This window comes from Lotus japonicus, chromosome 3 (genome assembly GCF_012489685.1).
Source record: "Lotus japonicus ecotype B-129 chromosome 3, LjGifu_v1.2".
NCBI classification, from domain to species: Eukaryota; Viridiplantae; Streptophyta; class Magnoliopsida; order Fabales; family Fabaceae; genus Lotus; species Lotus japonicus.
In genome coordinates, this window is record NC_080043.1 from 77,678,417 (window position 1) to 77,704,453 (window position 26,037).

General features: G+C 35.0%; 3 protein-coding genes across 5 annotated transcripts; 2 read left to right on the plus strand and 1 right to left on the minus strand.

Moving 5' to 3' along the window:
* Positions 1 to 2,577: 2,577 nt before the first annotated feature.
* Positions 2,578 to 10,470, minus strand: LOC130746109 (acyl-CoA hydrolase 2-like). 2 transcript variants are annotated; one of them, XM_057598628.1, is made up of 17 exons: positions 10,288 to 10,470; positions 10,046 to 10,138; positions 9,573 to 9,640; positions 9,416 to 9,497; positions 8,720 to 8,772; positions 8,479 to 8,595; positions 8,000 to 8,077; positions 7,805 to 7,892; positions 6,916 to 7,028; positions 5,713 to 5,775; positions 5,575 to 5,630; positions 4,284 to 4,388; positions 4,024 to 4,080; positions 3,478 to 3,579; positions 3,252 to 3,300; positions 2,948 to 3,016; positions 2,578 to 2,863 (listed from the first exon to the last, which is right to left on the minus strand). In XM_057598628.1, exons 1-17 carry the CDS (start codon positions 10,331 to 10,333, stop codon positions 2,786 to 2,788), a joined length of 1,317 nt encoding a protein of 438 aa, XP_057454611.1. In that variant the 5' UTR covers positions 10,334 to 10,470; the 3' UTR covers positions 2,578 to 2,785. The 2 variants fall into 2 exon arrangements, with proteins under 2 accessions (XP_057454611.1, XP_057454612.1); XM_057598629.1 differs by having other exon boundaries at positions 8,720 to 8,766; positions 10,288 to 10,465.
* Positions 10,471 to 14,639: 4,169 nt separating this feature from the next.
* On the plus strand, positions 14,640 to 20,146 carry LOC130746110 (uncharacterized). Of its 2 annotated transcripts, XM_057598632.1 has the most exons (7): positions 14,640 to 14,851; positions 15,042 to 15,103; positions 15,186 to 15,893; positions 16,691 to 16,752; positions 17,472 to 17,600; positions 18,618 to 18,753; positions 19,238 to 20,146. In XM_057598632.1, the coding sequence occupies exons 3-7, from the start codon at positions 15,192 to 15,194 to the stop codon at positions 19,556 to 19,558; spliced, it is 1,350 nt and encodes a 449-aa protein (XP_057454615.1). In that variant the 5' UTR covers positions 14,640 to 14,851; positions 15,042 to 15,103; positions 15,186 to 15,191; the 3' UTR covers positions 19,559 to 20,146. The 2 variants fall into 2 exon arrangements, with proteins under 2 accessions (XP_057454615.1, XP_057454613.1); XM_057598630.1 differs by lacking the exon at positions 15,042 to 15,103.
* A 4,164-nt stretch (positions 20,147 to 24,310) lies between these two features.
* Positions 24,311 to 25,946, plus strand: LOC130746111 (gibberellin 20-oxidase-like protein). The gene is made up of 2 exons (XM_057598633.1): positions 24,311 to 24,811; positions 25,086 to 25,946. Exons 1-2 carry the CDS (start codon positions 24,456 to 24,458, stop codon positions 25,696 to 25,698), a joined length of 969 nt encoding a protein of 322 aa, XP_057454616.1. The 5' UTR covers positions 24,311 to 24,455; the 3' UTR covers positions 25,699 to 25,946.
* The last annotated feature ends 91 nt before the right edge of the window (positions 25,947 to 26,037 follow it).

Sequence of the window (26,037 nt, forward strand, 5' to 3'; positions counted from 1 at the left end):
ATTGACCATAGGCTTTGCAACGGTACCCTGACCCCCTCGTATGAAAAGTTGTACAAAGATTGACCAGGTACTACAAGTTTTATGAAGGTCACAACCATAATACTTTAGTATATAATTGAGAAAAGGCTTAAATACTCTTCTGACCCCTAAAATTGTAAAGGGAATCAAACCTGATCCTTGTAAAATTTTCGCATCAAATTGGGTCCCTAAATTTTGTTTTTTAATCTAATTAGGTCCAAAGTGTGTCTGAGTCTGATGTGTCTTATTTTTTACCTAGTCAGCTTTTCCACGTGGCTTTTTTTTATTTTTCCATGTCATATAATTAATTAGTATTCCTGTTTTTTATTCCACTCATACAAACAAAAAACAAAAAATCCAACCTAATCTAAATTATCTAGTCTAATTTAAATGTGCCATCCCCACCGTCTGCAATGGCAATGACAACTTCATAGTCTTTTGGGATTTTGTCAAGCTTCATAGTCGTTTGTGGCAGATCCAAACGCCTTTCGTCTCTTCCTCCCCAGTCCCCAACATTCCTAATTTAAGGTTTCTCTAGGCTCACTCATCCAATTTCTTCTCTTATATTGATCACTGTAACCTGATTTTGTTCAATGACATATCCAACACCTTTCCGTGCCGTCTCTTCCTCCCCATCAAACCCAGATCCGCAGAGGGAAGGCTAACCACCGCCACAAGCACCAGATCTGCCTTTCTTCTTCTTTTTCCATCGAGCAGATTTGGGCTTCATCTCTTTCTGGGTTCATCTCTCGTCTTGGTGCTTGAAATTTTTGGGTTTGGTGCTTGCGATTTCTCGGTTGGTCTAATGAAGTAGGGGAACATGGTGATGATGTTGAAAGTGATTGTGAGAGTGAGAAAGAGATGGATGAACAACTCAAAAACCCCAAATTATCTCTCAATAACCCCCAAATTGAACAGGGACCAGGTTGAAAGTGGTGTGATATTGAAAGAGATGGATGAACGTGGTGTGATATTGAAAGTGATTGTGATACTGAAATTGATATTGGTTTGTTGTTGAGAAGAATCGTGAATCTGAGCTTGAGTTTGTGGAAAGGAGATAAAGTTTGGGTAATCTAAGGTTTAAATTGGGGGGCTAAGATGTTTAATTAGGGATTAATATTGATTTACAATTAATTAGAACAAGTGGCATTAATCAGTATTTAAAAAATAAAAGAAAAAGCCACGTGGAAAAGCTGATTGGGATTAAAAACAAGCCACATCAGATCCAGACACCCTTTGGACTCAATTAAATTAAAAAAAAAACTTTAGGGACTCAATTCGATGCAAAAATTTTACAGGGATCAGGTTTGATTCCCTTTACAATTTCAGGGGCCAAAAGAGTATTTAAGCCTTGAGAAAATAGTTCTTGAAGGAAAATTAAACAAATATGTGAAGGGAGACCATGATGAATGAGGAAGTTATTTTTACAAAAGCGACAAAAGATCACAAAGTCCACATGATTGAGATAGTGGTCGGAATATATCACTCTTCAAAAATATATGGGTGTTGTTAAACGCACCCCCTCGGCACCCCCTTTTTCCCCACGCACATATAAGCGCGTATAAGTGCGTTAGTTCACGCGGGGGGTGCATTTAGCTGTGAGGGGGGGGGGGTGACGTTTAACAATTACCAAAATATATATTTGAGATGCCTCTCCTCGCCTTGAAAAGAAAGAACAAAATTTCAAAAAATAAAGAAAAGATAAAAGCAGTTCTCCAACATATAGGAGTGAAGAAGATTTTGCTGAAGGATTTGCTTGCACTCTAGTCAATTCAACAATTTCATTGTTGGTGGAGGAAGTTCTTCAAATTTTCATAAAAAAGCATTCGAAATTTGTGGTGAAGGTCACCCTACAATTCAAAGGAGGGCACAAAGCGCTAAAATTAGGTGAATGATTCAGTAGTGACATGACAATGAAGATTTTGAAGGAGTTGTGAACGATCATGATGACCTGAGATCACCATTGCGAATGAGGAAGTACAACGAATGTTTGTACACCCTCGGAGCTCTCCCAACACAATATTGTTCAGATCTTTAAATGTTGAAACATTCTAGAACGTTCTTTTAATTTTCATATTATAAGGTAATATGTAGTGGTGAAACCCAGAGAAACTGAAAAGTGGTCATGCTAAAGCTCACGCCTTTATGATCCTTAAATCCATAATTGATAACTCTCAAAGTTCATTTGTCTTAAGCACAAAAATCATATAGAATGGGCTTGTGGCATTTGAGATTTTGAACAAAGGTGTTGTAGGTCTCAAGCTTGACATGACTAATGCCTAATGGTTATGATCAAATTGAATGGAGCTTTCTCACAAAGACACTGCTATATCTATGGGATTCCCTCCTCACTTGGTCTCTTATCCACTTGTCTTGGTCTCTTATCCACTTGTTTGCATATCAACTCCTTTCTCGATCTTGTTTAATGGTAAATGTGAACCTCCATTCATTCCACAAAGAGTGCTACGCCAGGGATATCCTCTCCCTCCAACCCATTCATATTGTAGGTAGAGGTTTTTCTGATTTTCAAAGAAAGGCACATGAAGCAAAAGCTATACATGTTTAAAATCTTATAGTATAATATAAACTCGAGCTCTTGAAAAGGCTCTCTCGCACCAACATTATAAACATTGAGTCAAAATGTAACATTTTGTCGTCTAGTTACGATACATTGAGGTATATAAAACATAATGCATTTCATAAAGAAAGAAATAAAGATAATAAAGAGAAAAGGAAAGGCCACAAGTTCTGTGCACTTTTCAGCAGTTCACAACTTGGATTTACTAACTGAATCTTGAGGTTTAAGTTTCCTGGTTAGACCTTCTTGAACCAATGATACAAGAAGCTGCAAGTTTAAATGATTGGCACACTGTTAGACAGATAAACCAGAAGGAGTGCAGATGAATGATATAATTTAGTAATTCTTTACCTCTCCCTTCTGATTGAACATTTGGCCTGTGACACAGGCACGTGCATTATAAGCACTAGGAGTAAAGATCTGCAGAATGAATTGAGTTTATGATCAACATAACCGAAAAATTAAAGAAAAAATGAAAAAATTCCGGGTAAAAAATATTTCTCATTTAAGAACTGTAAACTCTGAAATGATTAATGAGTACCGATTACCGATTTAATTGGTTAATTGATCATAAAGTGAAGATATTTCTATAAAAAGTTACTTGCAGCAATTTTTCACAATTAAACATGAGAAACAATGCTGTAATGAAACTCACAGTAAATAGCACCCAGTCATCAGCTTTTACGGATCGATGAAACCACATCCTGAAATAAAATTAAAAGGACATTTAAAAAACAAAGCAAAATAGCAAATTGACATCTTGAAAACTTGTTTTGCATTTCTCACATCTTATAATATAACATTATATAAACTTCTCATCATGCAATCAGTAAGAGACTCAAATACTGTGCAAGAAAACAAAAAAAGACTCAAATACTTACGAGTGATCCAGACTAACACCACGTGCCCTGAAACCTTTCCCACGGTGGGGATTCAAACTTACTTGAAGAAATATTAGATCTGAAGTATATGCCACGACACTCCTGAAATACAAGGTACAACAAAATACTAATAAATGCGAGAAATCAGATGCACTTTTTTGATTCTTTGGAAAATTTTGTTCACATAGTTTAGCATGTAAAAGTAACTATCATATTGCTACTCGAAGACAATATATAAATTATCAAGATATGCAGGTTGGAAATAAATGCATTTGGTACAACCAGATGAGATTTTCAGCAATATATATTTCAACAAACTCTCCCAACTAGTCCTTTCTCAGGAAAAAAGTTTTTCAGTGACTAGACATGGATCTTACCATGATTAAAACTGTTTAGGTACTAAGCTCTAGAGTTAATTGAATTCAGTTACAGGGGAATATGCATTGATTTTTGGTACATCAAGTACAGATCTCGTTTATAAATTACTCATTCTCCTAGCATTGCGTAAGAGTTACGACACATGTGAAGTTAAAAGAAGATATATACCTATGCAAGGCCTGATCATCTGAAAGTTTCCCCTTTGCTCTAAACCAGTAATTCAAACTGCATACATTATTTGAACAAGTTCAGATAATATGTAGCATTCATAACAGCTGACGCCTAACATAAAGGCCATGTTTGGTAAAATTGTTCTGTGAGAAGGCTAAGGATTGAAGTAACTTTTCGACAATTTTCTCACCAAAACATTGCATGAATATTCAGTATAAAAAGTACCAAAAATATTGCATAGAGAGCATCAAGCTAACCTGGGAGGAGATTTTGTCTGATTTGTTGCAATTCTAGATTCACAGAACCGAATGTCTATGGGCCAAGGGACAAATCGTGTTGTGGCCTTTAAGTTCCGGTATGTTCTGAAACAACAACATTTGTCATTATGATACAGAAAATCATCATACAGACTTATCCTAGCCTGTAGAATTGTTTATGGAGTAGGAAAGTATATTGGATTTGAAAATATCTCACTTTGGATATTATATTGGAGTAATTGTAGAAAAAAAGTAGAGTCTTGTCTTAGATGGCTTGCATATGTGTTGAGGCGACCCATAAAAGTACGGGTAAGGAGTTGATCAAATTAATGAAGGAAAGATAAATAGTTGAGTTAAAGGGAGATCAAAGAAAACGACATATCAAACTATTAATAGAGATTTAAAGGCAAATGATCATCTTTGAACTTAATGCATGACAGATGAATCATTTGATCCATGTAGCAAACCCCACATAGTGGAAAATAATTGGTTTGTTCTTATTGTTGTTGTTGACTAGGCAAAACAATAGAATGGGAACTATACTCTGAAACATATATGTTGTAAGTCATGGCATTTGAATGGTAAAAAAGGTAGAAAAGAAGTACATTTAATTTATTTGCAAAAAAAAGCTGAAGCAGGAGTAGCACAACAACTCAAGCTGAAGTCATTGGAAGATTGGCCTGTTCAGTTTGGATGGTATAAGTGCCCTAGAAATCCAATGATATTATTTTCTAAGGAACAAATATGCCAAGTCTTACATATGTACTTATGATTCAATCAGCAAGCACAAGAGAGGGGGTTCTTTGCCGCCCATCATCATTTATTGTTTTTTCAGTCATCATATGAGTGAAGTTGTATATAAAATGTGGGTGGTTATTTTTGCACAGAGAAGGGAGTTAGCAAAATTCTTAGACACATAGTGCTTAGAAAATTAACTTTTCATAGGTTACCTCTTTTTTATTTTGGTTTTGTCCCAAGGGAGATACCACAAAATTAAATACTACGCATTTCAACTCAGAGGTCCCAGGTTCGAATCTGATTGGAACAAGTAAGGATGAATTAATGGGCTTCCCCTGTTGTTTTACCAAATATTCAAGGACAAAAAAACAGTTTAATTTCATGTTCAGTTTCTGTTTAGTCCAGAAAGATACATTTTCATATAATAGGAGAGATCCCATGACTGTTTAATAACAAGCAAACAGAATTACATACAAACAAATAAACAAAAACAAATAAATATAGTAATACAGCAAATAGCATCAACCAAAATATTTTTTACAACAAATCTTACATCGGAAAGCGAGGGTCAAGAAGACGTCTCTCCCGTAGATCTTCCATTGGTAGAAGCTGCAAGTAACAGATTAAAAGAATTATTAATCTGATATCCCAAACAACAAATTTTCTTAATGAATATAAGCTTGCATCTTGCCATGTCTGGAGCAGGAACAGATGGCATATCTACTTCCTGGTGGTCAAGCCCTGATTCTTCTTTCTGTAGATTGAGGAAATAACAATAATAAGTGTGCTCTGGAATTTAGAACAGAACTCCTTGACTAGAGAAAGAGGCAATATGTTTAGAAAACATTTCTCAGTCAAACTGAGAACAGTCTAAACACAGTTGCATAAGCCATAGCTAATTTCAGTTATAAAATAACTATAAATAGACAAATGGAAAATTATCAAGCAAGAAGAAAATCTACAACTTATAACTCAATTGAACTACGTTTCATTTCACCCATATTTTGACCTGAACACCATTCTACTCTATCCAACACAACTTTGAAATCAAACAGAGTTTCTTGACCAGCACACAAAATAGATCTGAATGTTATAGCTTCATTATGCGAAAAATGATTCCATCAGCATATTTCTCCTAGTCCAGCCACTCTTTCACCTTATGAATGTAACTTTTTATTCACGATTATATCCAGAAACCAGTTTCAATTCACCCCTCAACCATTCAACAGAGTCTATCTTGCAAAATACCCATTCGCTCCAATACTGTGAGCTCAAAATATTCCATATCTAGGATTTCTCCAAAATGTGGAACATTGAGTGCTTGATCAAAATGCTGGAGAACATAAGTCCTCAAATGATTCAATAGTCTCTGAGGCTATGAGATGCCGAAAAATCATTTTATTTAGTACCTAGTTTTAAAACTCGATGCCAGACAGGAAACACAACCAGACAAACGTGAGGAAGTGGCATTAGTACATATAATATTAGTTCATCAACAAAATATTCATCTTATTTAATATCCTTTTTCACCATGACAAATAAACTAAGGGTCTATGATGTCATAATCCAAGTAAATAGAAACACTTTTGATTCCTCAATTCTTGAAGGGAGGCCCTCTGGCATTCCCGCCTTAATGTAATAATGACAGTGATGTTACATAATCGCACAATCTCAGATGGTCTTTGCATCTTTTAATTCCTAGTGGTACAAGTCCAAAGTGTAAAGCTAGAAGATAACTGCTCAGTCCTGAAATTTGGTTTATAGACTACATCCCATTAAGTAGAACAAGAAAATTTACATATATAAGAGAGAGCATGAGAAATGGATAAATTAGCAACTAGTAAACTAGAATAATTACTGAAAATTTAGGTTCTAGTCAAGAAGTATATATTACATGAAATGAAGCGAGCAAAGTAAATATGACTTTTCCCTTTTGAATTGCATCCACTTTCCTTGCAGCAAAATTTTTTCCATCACGGAGACGGTGAACTTGATACATAATAGGCACTGGAAAAGAAATGTAATTTATAATCTGTTTATGTCATTAGCTAAAGCAAACAAATGAATTAGATTGAAATGCAGATAATGTGGTATAAGTATGACGATAGTGGAATTCATACATGAGATTTTAAAAGACAAACACTTTGGGATCTATTCTCTAGCCGATAATACACAAATTCAACAAGAAAACTAATTTAAAAAAAAAAATTATTTAACAGAACCTTGGAAGTTAGAACCTGTTTTACATGATAACAAGTTAATGTTTACAATGAAAGCATGGAGCTTAGCTAACGAAAGTACTTGAAAATACGAACTTCTAGTACTTCTATATAAGGTGTTTAGATAGATTATACTCATGTGAAACAGTTATTTGTTTTCTTCATACAATTGCTCAAATTTCGGTTCTTTTGGATTACCTACTGATTTGTCTGGTTTCTTAGCGGCGAGCATTTAAGCAAAGAATAAACAGTTTGATAGCATATCAAAACAAATACGCAGACTAGTACAAATAAGCTGGTGATGTAGAATCTGTAGTAGGATTTATCAAGAGAGTATAAGCTGGGACTATGCACTTCATAAGTTCATATATAAAATAACAGGAGCAAACTTTCTTATTCAAAACAATTTATTGGGTGGATCAATAATTGAAAATGAACCTTTCAACTTTCTTAGTTTATAAAGGTATAATAAGATACATGTCTCATCTGAGGTAAAGGAATTAATAAAAAAAATAGAAAGGGAAGTTATGCTAGAGCACAAGTCAAGTGATTAAACGTGCTTACTATATAAATCCCCCGCAAGAAGAAAATAGGCATGCAAACTATGAACAAACCGAAGGCAGTCAACAGATTTTGATGCTGCAACCAATGCCTGCATGTTAGATATTCTCTTGTAAGTAGTCAATGTACAAAAGCGGCTACTGACATGAGTAGCAATAGCATGCTTTGATATAAGAAGATAAAGCAGTTTTATCATACCTGTCCAATCATCTGTCCCCCAAACACCTTTCCAAATCTTGGAGTATTTGGAAGTGTGATTCCTCGGAAGACATCTACCTTCCAAAGAGAATAACAAAAAGCTATAAGACGAATTCAAGGTTAAAGATCATGTTACTACTTTCTAATACATCATTATGTATCCATATATCAGGGCAACCATGTCAGGCTAGTTTTTGTTACCTCTTTTTAGTATCAATCATATAGCTATCCATATTCAAGATATTTAAAGAACTAAGCCTATTTATATTAATAGAAGACTTCTAGTCCTAATTAAATAAAGAAACAAATCATGAAAAGAAAAAAAAAATGGAAACTATTCTCCAGACATCATCCACTCTACACCATTCTAATATATAAGCATGGATCATTGTATCATGAGACATCCTCTAGATATTCTAACACACTTAATCTTTGACAAGAAGAAACCAAGAATTCAGATTACTGATCTTATAAAGCACCTCAAAGGGTTCCAGATGCAATATACTCTCCACAGGTGGGCATCTCTCAAGACCATTTTCTGTAGACTTTGGATGTAGCAGTGCTGAGTGCTCATGGGGTAGCACTATGCATGTCAACTGCCACAGCAAACAAAAAATTCACTGTATGAGTAAATAATTCATTCAAGTATAGCTCATGTGATTATACACTGGGTTTCAGAAATGGAAAGCAGTAGGAAAAGAACCTAAAATTAAAGGGCACCTTAGACAAAGCAACAACATCTGCTTGGTGAACTGTATTTGACAAACCTGCAACTTGCCAGTTCATTTCATTCTCATTATATGGAATAACAATGCTATTTAGTACGAAAATATTGTTGCGAAGGTAAGTAAGAAATGAAAAATGCACAACACTACACATCCATTCACTTGTACTCATCCAATCACATTTCCACCTACATCTTTCATATAAAAAAAGATTTTGTGTACTACTAATATTAAAAAGAAGTTTCCTTCATGAAAATCTCTCTCATTTCTTTAGTGATAGAGATAAAAAACTCAAGACAAAAGTAAATGCTAATGCACATTATTTTGAACAAGAACATAGATGAAATTGGCAAGAGGATGTCCGGTTTAACCCACGAAAAGACTAAAACAGAAAAGAAAAAAATGGAATTACAGTGGCAAGGTCCTACTTATTTCTGGTAACAAGAAATGATTGTACAGAAAATGACGCATTAGAGAATTTATGGCAACCAAAACCAGTCAACCATTATCGTACTAACTTAAAACAACCATGTTGCAGAAATGGGGTGTAAAAAAATAGTGACCTAATTGATATACTTAACAGTGTAGCAATAGAAAATAATTAAGAATAACCAAATCTTGATGGCACAAACCATGTGACAAGCATATGACCTATGGAATGAAAGTACAAAAGAATTAAGGGAAATACTACCATAACCAAAGTAGTCATATCTTTTCAACCGGAACTCAGTATGATCTTCATCATTTGCACTAACAGCTCCAACAACCTCAGCCTACAAGCAATGAAACTGGACTATAAGCACGAAATCGTCTAACGTCGAATACATGAAAAATATAAGCAAACATACCTCTCCATCCCATATGAAGAAAACAGCATCCCCCGGTTCACCCTCACGGGCAACATAGTCTCCTGCCTCTACAAAACAATCAACCAATCCAGAATTCAAAACATCAAAACATGTATCTCCCATTTGACTGTTGCAATTCTAAACTGTAGTGTTACAAAATTAAAAAGAAAACAACAATTCTCCAAGTATATTTTCAGATAATTCATCGCGTGAATTCCAATGTCCAGTTTCTAATTGCTGTTCAAGCATGATTTAACCACAACCAATCAAAATAACTTCAACTATAATTTCAATGCTGTTTCAATTTTCATCATCATTTTGATACATCAATTTACAAGAATTGCTCACAACTGCAAATACAATTGAACACAGTATTGCAATCTTGTAGATATTCACAAAATTTTTACAATCACAATGCAAATGGAATGTAATGTAAAGAACATGATTTCAATTCGATGATTTCGAACAGTTACCATAGTGTTTGGCAATTACAAGCTGCGAAATCTCCCTTATCGACGAGGTAGGAAGCCTCTGCAGAAGAGGAACGCATCGGAGAAACTCACACACTGCAAATTTCACAGACAAATTTGAGAAAATGGGAAAGCCAAACAGAGCATTTTACACTAGTCACACTTTTCCTGTGTTTTTTTCTTTTCTGTTATTTCATTTTCTCAGCATCCAAACAGGTGAATTTTATTTTGTAACGGAAACTCACCTTCCTCTTTGTCCATTTTGATTTCTGTTTCTTCTGTTTCGTTCATGCAGGTCACGCTTGTATATACAGTGGAGTGGGTGTGGGATCCAGTGTGCGATGGTGTAGTGTTAAAGCATGGACTCGCGGTGGTACATATGACGTGTTGCGATGTTGATTGCTGATAGGTTAACTGTGTGGTGAAAAATTGGTGTCACACGTGAAGAACGGTGGTCGGTGGTTGCATCATGCATGACTCCTTCTCAACCAATGTGGGAGTAAGTAATGTTTCTTGGGAAATGGAAGGTTTGGTTTGGTATGCATCTAATTGGTTGTTCAAACCTAAACAAATTAAAAATAAATGTATGTTTGACATTCATCTACAATTAAAGAGGAATGAAGAAAATAAGAGAAATGGATAATATGAAATGAGATACTGTAATAAGTAAATAAGAGATATGGGTGGCGGAGGCGTATTACGAAACACCACAGCTAACTGGATTGTGAGATTTTCAACTTTCAAGAAAAAAATCTGTTCAAAGTTGAAGTTATGGGCCTTCGTGATGGTTTGCAAGTCTCCTGGAATCATGGGGCACATAATATTCTATGTGAAGTTGTGAACTGGACTGCAGGGAACGAGTGAATTGCTCAAGGCACTAGATTAGGTTGCAATTCAGAGTTTACTGAGTCGAGGATGGAGGATTGAGCTTATGTGGGTCCATCGAGAGGAAAATGCTGTAGCGGATTGGCTAGGGAAGAAAGGATATAGGCAACAGTTCACCGGCATTAGTCTGTTGAAGTCGCCTCCACCGGAGTTACAAGTCCTTATGCTAAAGGACGTTTTAGGCATCTTATAGTTTCTTTGTTATTGTCATTTTCCGATGTATCAGGAAAAAAAATATAAGAATAGATAGAGATGAAAATAAAATAGAAGAGAAATAAAAAGAAAATAAAATATGCCATCTGTTATTTATATCTTTATTGTTTTAATGAACTTTATTTTATATTCCCCATGAGTTATTTTTAAAATGTTAAGATGGCATTAGCTATATACTCCCTCCGGTCCTATTTATAAGCAACAAAAAAAAAAATTCACATAGTTTAAGAAATGTAGTTAAACTAGATAAAATGCATTAAATTTGTCTTAAATCAAAATAAACTTCCAAAATTACCCTTTGTTATTAGTGTTGGAAAGTGGGAAAGAGAGAGAATAATTAATGAGACACATTTTACAAGTTAGAATTAATAAGGGCATCATTGGAAAAAATTAATTAATATAGCTCAAACTTTCATTTGGTTCTTATAAAAAGGACCAAGATTTTTCTTCTCTTTCATGCTTATAAATAGGACCGGAGGGAGTATTAATTGCAAAATCAAAATTGTTGAAAACAATCGAGTATTTCTTAACGCAAGAAAATTGTAAAGTATCCCTAAGGTTTTCTATTTTTTTGTCAACAAGTATCTCTAAGGTTGAGTTTGTAGAAATTTAGTTTATGAGTAGGATAATTAAAAATTAAACAGGCTCAAAGTTTTTTTTTAAACCACAAGTGGTGAATGTGCATTTTTTTAAGGGATTTCGCCTAGGCTCTTGGCCCGGGTTCGATCCCCTCTAAGGTAAAAAATAATACATTTGTGGTCAGAGACATCATTATTGTATCCCGAGCCAGATTAGTCACGTGGGGCCCTTTCCCATGTGGAGACTGGTAGCCAAAGGACAATTTTTTTTTTTGTTAAAATCAGATAAATTCTCTAATGGATTTACAAAACTTCAGTTTATGGGTAGGATAATTAAAAAACAAATAGCCTCTTATTTGTTTAAACTAAGCCACATATGTTCTCTACAAAGACAATTATGTTCGAGCTGGATATGATATTTATGAGCGGTCAAAACTCCTCATTCAAAATATTTAACACAACATGCCTTTTTGTCAAAATTATATGTATTCTCTAATGAGACAATTTTATTTGAGTCAAATAGAATCTCTTTAGGATGCAAATCTCTTTCTATCTGGTATTTAACGCAATTGCATTCACATTGACTCGAATCCTGTAATGCCTTGATTTTTCGAGGGTTGGGATCGTAATATTGAAAAAGAAATAAGACAAATCAACAATAGCAGAAATTCAAATCAAAATAAAACTTCAATAAAAAGGGACCCAAAAGGCAATATTTCAAGATATTAAGAAAAATGGCGACACTAATGTCATCTCTCTCAACTCTCAAGTCAACACACAAGATGAAACTTCAAGAACGGTGATGACCCTATAACAGTAAGGAAAAAAGGATGGCTTAGAGTTATAGACTCAACCTCAAAGGACCAACTAGAGATTTAAGACACTTAAGGCGCCCTATGTATAACGACTATTCGAACAAGAAGCGTATATGCTCGTCCCTCGAACGCACCTCCAGTCATCTCCAATGTCACTTCTCAATGAAAGCCCCATAAAGGACAAGCCGACAAGGCTTCCCCAACGACGTAGCATTCCATATTTCCGTTAAGCGCCCACACAATTGCATATTATACAAGCATGTTCATGTAAGCAACATATAATCATGGCTAATTTATTCTCACTTCTTTTTAAAATAAGTCAATTAATACTCTACAACTTTAGGACTATATTAAAAATATAAAATTATAAATTTAAAGTTATAACTTTCTCGTCTATTTCTTCTAAAAGAATTATACCTAGTTAAGTATTTGGATGATCTTTTGTATTTTTATAAATGTTTTTTATTTAATAAAATTTGCTGTATTTTAGTTTTCTATTGAAATGAAAATAGTGAAAATTATATTTTGGTTCAGTAAATTGCAGGTAATGGGCACGGGTACGGGCCCATACGTACCCATAAGGTAGGGGACAGGCATTTAAGTTGTTACCCATGCGAGTATGGAGACGGGTACGAGTAATTTTTGAAAACACATGTATGAAAATGATCACTATGGTACTCTACCCAGACTCTACCATTGTCATCCCTGGCAACATAATATAATATCCAAACGAGACAACATGTTCAAACGATACAATTTAACAAGTCAAATATCCTAGGGTTAGTCTAAGATAAAGTTTCTAATGCAACTATACGTCAACTACCAAATAAAACTGGTTCAAACGTATTGCAATACGAAACAATCACAAGAACACCCAGTTACTGGCCTCACTACTAGAAACCTACCAGAGATATACCACTTCAATCAAAACACCTCGTAAGGTGGACAATCACACAAAGACTCAGTTACTAGTCTCAATACTAGTAACCTACCATGGATTGACATTCAACTCCTACAATGTATATGTCATTCCAACAACAACTTCAAAACAAATTCCAAGTCAACCAGTATCATGACAAGTAACCGCCAATTAACAATTATCAAATAGCAATATCACAAGAAACATCATGTAACAAACAATTCTCAAACCAAGTATACTATTTTATTCCAAGTGGCGAGACACTCTCTCAAAATGGACGACAATTTTTCTTGACATTCCACCTCCCATGTTTAATATGTTTCCTTTTTTTCAATTCTTTTCAATTTTGTTGTCTTTCTTTATCTATTTTGCTTATTTTTATTAAATTTTTTTCTTCTAAGCTTATAGATATTGCGTTGGTGACATTGTTCCAAGTATATAATATCCAACTGACGTTACATTAGTGGTGGTTACACCGACACTAAATGGAGGTGCAAAGTCAGGCAGTCCAACACTAGCCTTGCGCTCAAAAGCTCCATATAAGAACTTCTCTTACATCTACAAAGATAACCACCACAGAATCCAAGCCTATTAATACAAGTGTGATTGTTCAATTACATAACATGTTATTCGTTATAACATTCCTTTGAATTCTTATAAGACAAGAGATTCTCTACTTGTTCACTCACTGACTTGAGCGTCTGAGTGTATTCTGAAAGTACGTTGTACTCACATTGTGGACCAGTAGCACCACCACACATTCAAAGCCACTCTTGGGTGTGCTCTTTCCATGCAGAGCGAGGAGAATTTCATAGTTTTATTTGGGGAGACTCGTCGATGTAAGGCTTTGGAAGTGGACGGTGGTGCCGGTAGGCTCGACAACAGTGAGGGGAGAACAAGAATCCAGATCTGGTTGCTGTTTGGATACTATTAAATTGATTTTATTTTAAAATTTTTAATAAAAATGTGTTTGATAAATCTGGACCGTGAGATCAATATGATGGTCTGAATCCTTGTTGCACAGAGATTGAGTGATTCCTCTGCTGCAGAGGATCCAGCAATTGTTTAATATTATTATATTAATATTAAAAAAAATAAAAATAAAAAATAAAATATTTATATAAGATTGATTTAATTTATTAATTTATGCGAGCGAACTATCAATGGAATATAACTAGTAGATTCTCAAAACCAACTCCATCTGCAACTGGATTTGACTGTCTGGTGACTCTATCTCACTTCAATTCTCTCTCTCTCTTCACTTCCTGTCTCACTTCAATTTCTCTACAAATCAAGTTTCAATTTTTCTTATTGATCCTCAACTACTAGAAAAGGAGTGGCAGACATTCACATCCTCTTGTGCTATTCACACCCTCCGTTTGTTACTTCTGCGCTTTGGGTAAACTGAGTTTTGTTGATTTTTCCAAATTCTCACCAACTGGGTATCTCTGAAAACATTTTAGGAGCTCTAGTTCAACTTAAAGTTTGCATTTTTAGTACTCTACATCTGTTTGTGTCTTGAGTTTTTGTGTATCAAGCATTGAGAACTGACTTTCTCTGCTCTTATCATTCCCACCAAAATACTGTAGGGTTTCTATTGATTACTTCCTGATCAACCCTAGTGAATTAGATTACATGATATCTATAACCGGTTAGTTTATTTAATTTTCCAATTTGCTATTATGTTATGTGTAATGAGATATTGTGTTGCTTTGTAACATTTGTCAACATAGGCATTGATGTCAGTTATCTGTGGGCTTCCTATACTTGAGTGTGTTTCTTGTCTGGCCTGTTCCCGTTGGGTTTGGAAAAAATGTCGGTACACTGCGGGCTATGAGAGTGAAAATTGGGGCCTGGCTACTGCAGTAGAATTTGAGCACATACCTCGATTTTGTCGTGTAATCTTAGCGGTCTATGAGGACGATATTCGTAACCCCCAATGGGCTCCCAAAGGAGGTTATGGCATTAATCCTGACTGCGTTATCTTGCGTAAGGATTATGGGGATAACGAAGGTTGTGTGACTCCTTACATGATATACCTTGATCATGATCATGCTGAAATTATACTGGCTGTTAGTGGACTTAATTTAGCAAAGGAAAGTGATTATGCAGTTTTGCTTGATAACAAACTGGGCCAGACAGAATTTCATGGTGGTTATGTTCATAATGGGTTATTGAAGGCGGCAGGCTGGGTTTTTGATACAGAATATGAGGTTCTCAGGGAGCTGGTGGCTGAAAATCCAACTTATATGCTCACATTTATTGGACATTCTCTAGGGGCTGGTGTGGTGGCATTATTGACAATGCTAGCCCTTCATAATCGAGACAAATTGGGGATACAGAGAGACAACGTAAGATGTTATGCGATAGCTCCTGCGCGTTGTATGTCTCTCAATTTGGCTGTAAGATATGCGGATGTGATCAGTTCTGTCGTGCTACAGGTCAGATAGTCTCCTCTTGTACAAATTTAATACTTTACTTTGACTGATTTACTCAGTTAGCATGATCATGTTTTTAAAGGACAATGTTATCTGTCAAATTTATATCAAGATATGCACAACATTAGCAGTGGATCCATGAGAAAAAAAAGGTGATTTGAAAACTTTAATTGTGGCTGAAGTGAAATGCTTCTCTTGGTTACATCAGAACATGAAGGTCTACTTGGCTTTCTGGTATAACTGTATAATTGTTGATGAACTTTATATGACATCTAGCATATGTCTTCTCCTCCAGCACTGTTGAGGTTCATGCTAAATTTAGAATATAAGTTAATATAACTAGGTCCTAGATCATTGATCAACTTGTACCAATTGCTTAGGTGAATATCTATGCAAATGTGATATGCATATTCTAAGTTATCAATGCACTAATAACTTATGCTACTAAAAGGTTCAAGAGTGAAGACTGATACCATGTATTATACAGAATTTGTCTGGGGAAAAAAGAAGAGAAAATGACATGCCCTTCCAAATTCCGATAAATACCACATTTTGATGAACGTTTGGGGAAAAGAATGCTTTTACAGCTCAAGCAAAAAGATGAAAATGTGCTTCTGGGAATAAATATAACAATTATTCTTATGATGAGATATTTATTCAATGTCTTTTTAAGAAGAAATCATATGTACTTATGTAGTAGAACCTATTCAAAAAAAAGAGGGATTTTTCTTATTTTTTTATCTATCAACTTCGTAGTTTTCTTCACTAATATTCTATCCTTGTTTACTCTCCCTAACCAGGATGATTTTTTACCTCGGACAACCACCGTGCCTCTAGAAGCTGTCTTCAAGTCACTTTTATGGTAAAAAATTAATATTGTTTCAAGTCACTTTTATTTTCCCAATGTGAAAGACATCATAAACTAATTTTATTACGTCAGTAGAGTAGAGCTAACAGTATGAAGAGATTGAAGTGTGTATGCATCATCATAAGAGATGAAGAAACCATTCCTAGGCTTAAACGTAACAATGTTAAACTCTTGGATAAATTTGCACTTGGCCATGGTGTCAGAAGTAACCCCTTATGCATTATTAAACTAAATGTCAGCTAAAGCGATATTAGGCCTATGTTTTTTCATGCTTCTAGCCCAAAGGGGTTTATGCACAAGGGGGTGTGTCTGGATAGAAGTCATTTTTGGGCTTAAATCTAACTAAGCTCTATGGAAGTTTATCCTTAACATGTCTCATCCTCTATCCGTTACTACCTGTAATTTCAACATCGATTGCTTTTTTTAGCTACCTATCAATCATAAGCTGAACACTGCTCTCCCAGAATCATTTTTTCTTTCTTCCTGAATATGCTTCTGATTCTGACCAGTTATGGTATTTATTTTCTCAGTGACCACCCAGCTCCTGTATCTATTCTGAGTTGGGACATGTTAGGTGAAGTGTAATATAATGAAGTCGACATAGTAAACACAGGAAATAAATTTTTCAATTTTTCATCCATATGCATTGGATTGGAGCAATTCAGCTTTTGCCATTAGAATGACCTATGATGACTGTTATCCTTTCTTTGCAGTTGGCCCTGTTTATTATGTCTACTGTGCTTAAAGGACACTTTCACACTGGAGGAGAAGAAACTTAGAGATCCAAGGCGTCTATATGCTCCTGGTCGTCTCTATCACATTGTGGAGCGAAAGCCCTTCAGGTTCAGTATCACACTCTCTTAATAAAGTTTCACTGCATATTTTTTTTATCTCACAGTGTGACATAGTGTTGATCTTCATTAGTGACTATGTAAAGTCAAAATCATGAACTTTAACAAAAGGTTATTATATACTTTTCAACTTTCTTAACATGTTCCAACATTAGAGAGCATCAGCTAATTGTGGACGAAAATTATGAATTTCTTCAAACGTAGTTGATCCTGTCCATTAAATTCTGTTCATGAGACATTAGTAAACATCCCACGTGCATGAGGTTTGCCCTGACAGCTGCATGCAAATTAACCTTATTTTTGTTTTGGTTATCTGTAAAGCCAGTGATTTTGTGTAAGTTTGTATTAAAATTATTATGATTTCAACTACCAGTAGGTGCCAAAACCAATCAGTTTGTGAGGACCATGGTTGGATTGGATTGTATCCTATGTGATGCCTCAATCCTTACCTCTGATTGGGGAGCAGCCATTTTGGATTAAAACCATCTTTGACCATATTTTCCATGGGATTTTTTCTCATTCCTTGAGAATTGGACATAATATAATTTTGTATTTATAAGGGATTTACAGCATCAGATAGAAAAATGTACAATTTCACGGTGTTCTTTCTGTAATGAGCTTTCTGCTACTTGCAACTGTGTATTAACATAATAACTTTACCTCATTTTTGAAGCATCACTTAATTTTTTGTAGAAAAGTTATTTGCATCTAGAGATAACTTTAGAAAAGTTATTTGCATCTAGAGATAACTTTTCAATAGAATGTTGTAAATGCCCCTGATAGAACACTAATTCTGCATGCGAAGTGTACACCACATGACATCTATCAAATCATCTATGGAATACATTTTTAGAATATGAATATTATTGGGAATTACATTTAAGTTTGGCTAGTTATGTAATTTATGGTTTGATGCATCTATTCATGTTGATTTTTCCCCACGCGCATGTAGCTTAAATAAATTAAGTTATTAATTCCAATGAGTAGAATAGCCTCTTCTGGTTGCAGGTTTGGAAGGTTTCCACCTGTTGTTAGGACAGCGGTGCCTGTTGATGGCAGATTTGATCATGTAGTTCTTTCTTGCAATGCAACTGCTGATCATGCCATCCTTTGGATAGAGAGGGAATCCCAATGGGCTCTCGATGTAAGTTATCCGCTTCTTTCAGTATATGAAGTCTAGAGTTTTCAGCAACTTGTGCTTTGATGCTTTTTGAAACCCTGGCTTGTACTCAGTAGTCAGTAGTGAGAGTATCATAGGTGTGGAGGGTGAAGCAAAGACTTACAAACAATATAAGATATTGCATTATTAGGCGCAGTCTCAGAATGTCTATGAAGCTTTGAGTTTTGTGAATATATATCATTTTTTAATTATATTTATTATTTCTTACTTTAATTAATAGAGATATACTTCAATGCTGCTTAGAACTTAGTCCCATTTGCTACTATTCCATATGTATTTTGGTCCTGTGACACCTAGATTAAGAAATTTCAGAAAACCATATTTAAATGTTTCAAATTCAATGAAGTTATTCTTGAAGTATATTGTGCTTTGTTCTTTCCCCAACCTTATATCTACACTGACATGGTAATATCTGTGTCCATTTAAATCATTATATGTCTTGCATCAGTTAATGCTAGAGAATGATCAGCATATGGAGATTCCAGCAGAGCAGAGGATGGAGAGGCAAGAATCTCTAGCTCGAGAACACAGTGAAGAGTACCAAGCAGCCCTTAAGAGGGCAGTTGCTTTGGATATTCCTCAAGCATATTCACCTTCATCATATGGAACATTTCATGAACTGGAAGCTGGGGAGGACTCTGGAAGATCAAGCGGCAAAGGCTCCTCCTTATTCTATAAGAACAGAACAGCAAGTTGGAATGATTTTGTCGGGCGTCTGTTTGATATGGATGACTCAGGTCATATGGTGTTCAAGAAGACACACTCATAAAAAGTTTCTTTCATAAAGCATTATTTGCTTCTTTCTTCCTCTCTACCTTTTATTATTCTATTTTTTCGGCCAAAAGTTATAATTTCTTAAATTATATGAAGCACCCATTCTACTTCAGAATGATGTTCTGCTGGCCACCATGTGAATATTCTAAAATGTCTTGGTAGATTTTATAAACTTCAGGTATTTGTCTTCCTATTCCTTTGGTGTTTCAGGTCATGGATGCACACAAAATCCAAATAAATTGCCTTATAGCTGGGACTAGTGCTGGTGAAGGGAAATGTGAACCCAAAACCAGAATATGCTTTTCTAGATGTTCTAAGCATGATGTTTTGCTTATACCTGCTGTCAATAGAGAGCACAAAGACCAAACTGGATTGATTTTGCTACAGCTTTTAGTGATGTTTAGCATTGCTGTTGCTATTGTAATGTAGTTATTTAAAGTTGAATTTGGATCCTACAACTCTCCAAGGGCCAATGAGTCTATATTCTTTAGCCTTTAACAGAATCTTCGGCCAAGGTGCTTCACAAAAGCACTTCAAGTCAGGCTAGTTTGGATCAAATTTTTAACCACTTGGTTTCTTAGGAGATCAATTGTAGCATCAATTAATTTTTAACTTTATCAGAATCAATTCTGGCAACCATGAGCTATCCACAGAAGCTTCTCTCCATAATTAATTTTAGTTCTAGAATCAATTTTAAAAGGATTTACAAACATGCACTAAGGCTCTCTCAGTATTCAGGTGGGTTCCTCTTCATCTCTTTTCACATTTTTTACATAGCAAAGTGGGATCCGACTATTAATGCAAATAAACATACATTTTTAGTTTCTAAAGTCTAACACACTAAATGTAGTGATATTTTCTCTGTATATGCATCGAATACAGTCTTATACATTACAATCCCTCTTATGAAGGGATAAGGTGGGTTATCACAAATTTGTAGTTCATGATGTTGATGACAAAAGTTAAATTGACTTTGAAATTGTAATTTATTTGAGTTAATGCATGTGACAAGTATACCAAATAACCCACATTATCATCCTACTCACCATCCACCTCAGTTGCCATGTGGCATACACATGACATTGATGAGTGAGATCTTTGTTAGTTAAGTCTACAGTGAACACAAATCCACTAACGACCATGACTAACTATACTTATCTCCATAACGTGAAGGATACAATACTATGTAAAAAAATTGCAAGGACCAAAATCAATTTTCCTAAATGTTAGAGACTTAAAATATATATAACTCTACAGGATTGCTACAAGTATTCACATTAACACTCAATTTTTAACACTCAGTAAGCTTGGACCTCAATTCAGAGTTTTTTGGAATCTGCCAGCTGATACTGGGCTGGAACATGCTGCACTGAAATCAACTTGCTGATGACCTTCTCACGAACAAAGAATAAATCCATTTCCATGTGTTTTGTACGATGATTGAGTACTGGATTGCGAGCTAAAGACTCAAGTTATCACGCAAAATGGTAGGAATAGTTGAGAGTAGGGATGACAATGGGTAGAGTTTGGGTAGGGTACTATAGTACCCATTCTCGTACCCGCGTTTTCAAAAGATACCCATATCTGTCCCTATACCTGCGTGGGTAGCAATTTGAATGTCCGTCCCTACCCTCTGGATACCTATATGCTCGTACCCGTACCATTACCCGCAATTTAGTTAATGAAAATACAATTTTCATTCACCAAATAGAAAATAATATAACTGCTATTATAAAACAAAGAGCATTAATTAAAAATACAAAAAAATATCCAAATGTTTAATAACTAAAATCATTCATTTTTAAAAGAGTTAGTTAGAAAGTTATAACTTTAATTAAGTTTGTGGATATATATACTTCCAAGTGTGTAATATCTATAATATAAATAACTAATAAAGTGTGCGGGTATGGGGCAGGTTGGGTACTATAGTACCCATACCCGCACCCGTACCCACTATTTTTTGCGGGTAATTACCCATACCCAACCTCATATCCATCTAGCGGGTTTTTACCCTACCCATTGTGGGTATTTTTAGCGGGTAGTCTATGGGTCCGAGACCCATTGCCATCCCTAGTTGAGACCACTAGTTCCTTCATAAGACCACCAGGAAGTGATTATGGAGTCTCCAACTGCAGAACCAAAAACATATTATTCAGCTTTTCGTGGAAGCATTATGGTCATGGGTTCATCCAAACAAATTGCCTTGTTTTGTTTAGTGGAGACATTTACAATAAGTTTTCAATCACATCACGCATATTCAGATTTAACTTCTCTAAAGCAATGAATCACTTTAAAAATTGAAACAAGCTATAAAAGGTTATATTAATTATACACAAATTTATAAAATTAATCACTTTTACTACGAATTAAGAATTGATTTTTAGACGCTGCATAAACTGTGTTCCCTAACTTATCTAGAAAATTAATTTTGAGAAAAAGCTTAATTCTCAAATGAGGAAACCAAACAGTTCAAATAGCCATTTAAAATAATTTGACTAAATGAAAATTAATTTCAAGGTTGTGAAGCCGAAAACCAAACACAATCTTAAAAAGGTTTGTGTGTCCAATTGTCCCTATAGATTTGGTAAAGTCATGAGGGGTTGCTGGAAGTGTTTGATTGGAACCGAAAGTGACTAATTAGAAGGATACGCGTAACTGATAAAATCAAATCTTTAACCACTTTTTTGGATACAAATGATGCAATGTAATCATGATGAACACACTGCAATCTGGTGTCTAGATCCTGTCTTACCTTGTTCGAATGACATTAGGTCAACCCTATCATTTTCTAGATATTATTTTGTCTCATTGTTTTCTAGTTTTAGGCTTTTAGCAGCTAAATAAACTGTGAAATTCTAAACTCGACCCTGAAACTTTTAAAATTAAATTATAAAATATAAATATATCAATCATAAAATATATAAAAGGATGATATTCACACTTTAATTCTAATCATAAAAGAATAATATTCACACTTTCGGAAGAGATGAAAGATAAATGAGTAACTTGATAGACAATGTGATATAAAATACATATAAAGATATGAAATAAAAGTGTATGAAAATAAGATGAAAGACAAAGTTAGTGTGAATGAATCATCACTCCCCAAAAAATTGCTTGAAACATTTATATATTTTTAGTGAATTAGATGAAAAGTAAATACAAAGAAGCAAAAAACTAAACACAACCAGCACAACAACGCCGATCCAATGCAAGTATCAAGCTCAGCTCAGCCCGGGGCAATGACCAAATTTGAAGACCAAATTAATAATGCAAGCCCAAATAAGCAAGTCTGTCAGCACACATATTAGTCTCATGCCGTCACGCAGGACATGTCTAAAACTAGCACGCCATGGACGGATTGCAATATCAACAATCTCCACTAACAACACTCGCTTGGAACATCTATATGACTATATGCATGTATACAATTTATGAGCACAAATATTTAAAATAAGGAGAGAAAAGGGTCTGCTCAGAATTATAAATAAAAAATTAAGAAATAGAAAATTTCTTTTATGCCACGATATAAATAAATATATAAAAACTCATTAACTAATGAAAGTTGCTAATATGAAAAAGAAAAAAAAAAACCATCTTGAGACAATTTCTATATTATTACATATCATGTACCCCATCAATCATCATAGTATGTTTCTTTAGAAAAGTTTGTAAGCACCTCAAATTGTATTAATGTCACGATATACATTTGTATGTCTCGATCCGGCACCGTTTTGTTGGTATCTCTTTATGCTTGGAATGGACAAGTCTATGTGTGAAGAATATGGGAAAGTGGTACCAAATGACTTGACTTGCAGAGGTAAGCTATGAGGATTTGAATTAATGCATCAAACCTCATGCATGTCCATTTTGTTACATTCCTAGTCCACTTTGCAATGGGACAACAAAATTCAATTTGCACGAGCATACCCAAATATTGGTTAACTGTCATGTGAATGTGATGTCAATGCTAAAAGGTATTAAAAGGGTTCATATGGTTTGTACCTCGTTAACTTAGTCAGGTTGGTGCATATTATTGACCAAGTACTTAGTCAAAACTTTTCACAGAAGAAAGTGTGTTCCATGCATAACGGAATTAATATACAAATTCTTCTTTGTGGTTGGGATGCTTGCTTAATTATTACCAGCCTGTCTAGCTGACCTTGAAACCATTTTAATATCAATCAGAAAGTCAAAAGAAAATGAAAGTATATATCTGCAACTTCTTAATCTCTAACTAATTAACCATCATCAAATTCGTAGATTAATCGACACATGATTGTTATAGCTTAAGCAGAGGTCTTAGGTTTGAACTCTTGTGAATGCAATTGCATCATATCCGACTCAAACATGATTGTCTCAGTGGAGGATGCTGATTGTTTTAAAAAAAAAAACAAATTTTCTTGTTATATTTTGATCAGTTTTACCTCTCATTCAGATTGTAACATACCCAACTTTGTGTTAGTGTTAACCCTCAAGTGAATAACTCTTTCAGAATAGAGTGAGAAAAAGTGTATGAACTTTCAGGGACAACTTTTATATCTTTATTATACCTTTGCTGATTGCTTTTTAATTTATAGCCTTTTCAACAAGTCATGATCATAGACTCACTTTAGCCCACTATTAGTCCAATCATTAATTTCTCCACCATCATTCTTTTATGTCTTAGTACTCTATACTCTATTCAAATCACCAACAAGTTAGTTTTGCTTTGACTTTATATATGTTATATATCTTTGTTTCCACTTGACAAAAATAATAGACTTGTCTTCTCTAAACTCTGTCTTATACCTGTCACCCTGAGTTATCCTTCTTCAGCTTCTAGCTTCTCACCAAACCTATATATATTAAATAACCCCAAAACTTTGGAGGCAATACACATCAAAGACATAATGTCAAAGTCCAAACCTTATGCTGATCTTCCTATTTTGGACATTTCACAGCCAATACAGCCATCTTCTCTAACCTCTCTCTCTAGAGCCTGCAAAGACTGGGGATTTTTCCACATAATCAACCATGAAATCTCCAAAGATCTTTGCAGCCAGCTCCATTCATTATCCAAATACATCTTCAACCTCCCTTCTGATACTAAGCTTAAGCTTGGTCCTTTCTCTTCTATAAAATCTTACACCCCTCACTTCATTGCTTCTCCATTCTTTGAAAGCCTCAGAATTAATGGACCGAACTTCTATGTTTCTGCAAAGAGCTCTGAAGATATCCTGTTTCAGGAACAGAGTTCAAAATTCAGGTAATGTTTGAGTACACTTTTACCCCTTTAGGCCTTCATTTGGTACTATTTTTCTATTCTATACCTGATTTCTCTTTTGCTTTTATTTAATCGAAGCAACTCCGCCTATGCTGTGTTAGGCCTGCGGCAGCCAACGTAACTAGCCGCGTCTTTTATATGGATCATGTGATCCATATAGCCGACCCAACTTACTGGGATAAGGCTTTTTTATGTTCATGTTTATGTTTGATTTAATCAAAGCATAATTTTGTTTCTCTTTGTATGTGTTGAACAGTGAGACACTTGAGGAATATTGCAGTAAGATGGCAGGTTTGTCAGAAAATATTCTGAAGCTTGTGTTGATGAGCTTAGGGGATGGCTTTGAGAAGTTGTTCTATGATTCTGAATTCAAGAAGTGCCATGGTTACTTGAGGATAAACAACTACTCTGCTCTAGAAGCAGAAAAAAGTGTGGAAGATCAAGTTGAGGGTCTTGGGATGCACACTGATATGAGCTGCATTACTATCCTATATCAAGATGAAATTGGAGGGCTTCAAGTTAGATCACATGATGATGAAGGAAAGTGGATTGACATAACCCCATCTGAAGGGTCCCTTGTGGTGAACATAGGAGACATGATGCAAGCTTGGAGCAATGACAAATTAAGATCCTCTGAGCACAGAGTTGTTTTGAAGCAACCTATGAATAGATTTTCATTGGCTTTCTTTTGGTGCTTTGAGGATGAGAAGGTAGTTTTGGCACCAGAAGAAGTGGTTGGAGAAGGAAACAAGAGGGTGTATAGCCCTTTTGTGTGCTCAGAGTATTTGAAATTCAGAGAGAACAATGAAAGAGGAAGATTTGAGAAGGTGGGTTACACAGTCAGGGATTTTGCTGGGATCAAGATTTGAAATGGATGCAAGAGTGAAAAAAATAATCAATTTCATCCCACAGATAGTAATTTGTGCTTGCTCAGAGTTTGGTATATGGTGCTCTTCTAAGATGTGAAACTAGTATATATAATAAGTAGAGAAAGACTTTGCTGGTCTTCAATTGTGTATGTTGAAATGTTATTATTTATGTGTTGTTTTATAGTGAAAGAGAACAACAAACTGTTAGCTTTATATGGGTTATAGAATTTGATCAGGTGTTGGTTGTAGGAAGATTTTTATAGTTGGTGTTTCCAACTGCAAATGAAGAATAATGTGTTGTGTTCTTATTGTGCATACATTGATGTTATCTAAATAAGT

Coding starts and splice junctions, on each gene's coding strand:
- LOC130746109 (XM_057598628.1), bottom strand. CDS start 10,333: ATGAACGAAACAGAAGAAACAGAAATCAAAATGGACAAAGAGGAAG. Junction 7,029..7,804: donor TCTTGCGGGGGATTTATATA/GTAAGCACGTTT, acceptor TTTCTTTTCCAG/TGCCTATTATGTATCAAGTT. Junction 4,081..4,283: donor CAGACAAAATCTCCTCCCAG/GTTAGCTTGATG, acceptor TAATGTATGCAG/TTTGAATTACTGGTTTAGAG.
- LOC130746110 (XM_057598632.1), top strand. CDS start 15,192: ATGTCAGTTATCTGTGGGCTTCCTATACTTGAGTGTGTTTCTTGTCTG. Junction 15,894..16,690: donor TCAGTTCTGTCGTGCTACAG/GTCAGATAGTCT, acceptor CTCCCTAACCAG/GATGATTTTTTACCTCGGAC. Junction 18,754..19,237: donor AATCCCAATGGGCTCTCGAT/GTAAGTTATCCG, acceptor GTCTTGCATCAG/TTAATGCTAGAGAATGATCA.
- LOC130746111 (XM_057598633.1), top strand. CDS start 24,456: ATGTCAAAGTCCAAACCTTATGCTGATCTTCCTATTTTGGACATTTCA. Junction 24,812..25,085: donor GAACAGAGTTCAAAATTCAG/GTAATGTTTGAG, acceptor TGTGTTGAACAG/TGAGACACTTGAGGAATATT.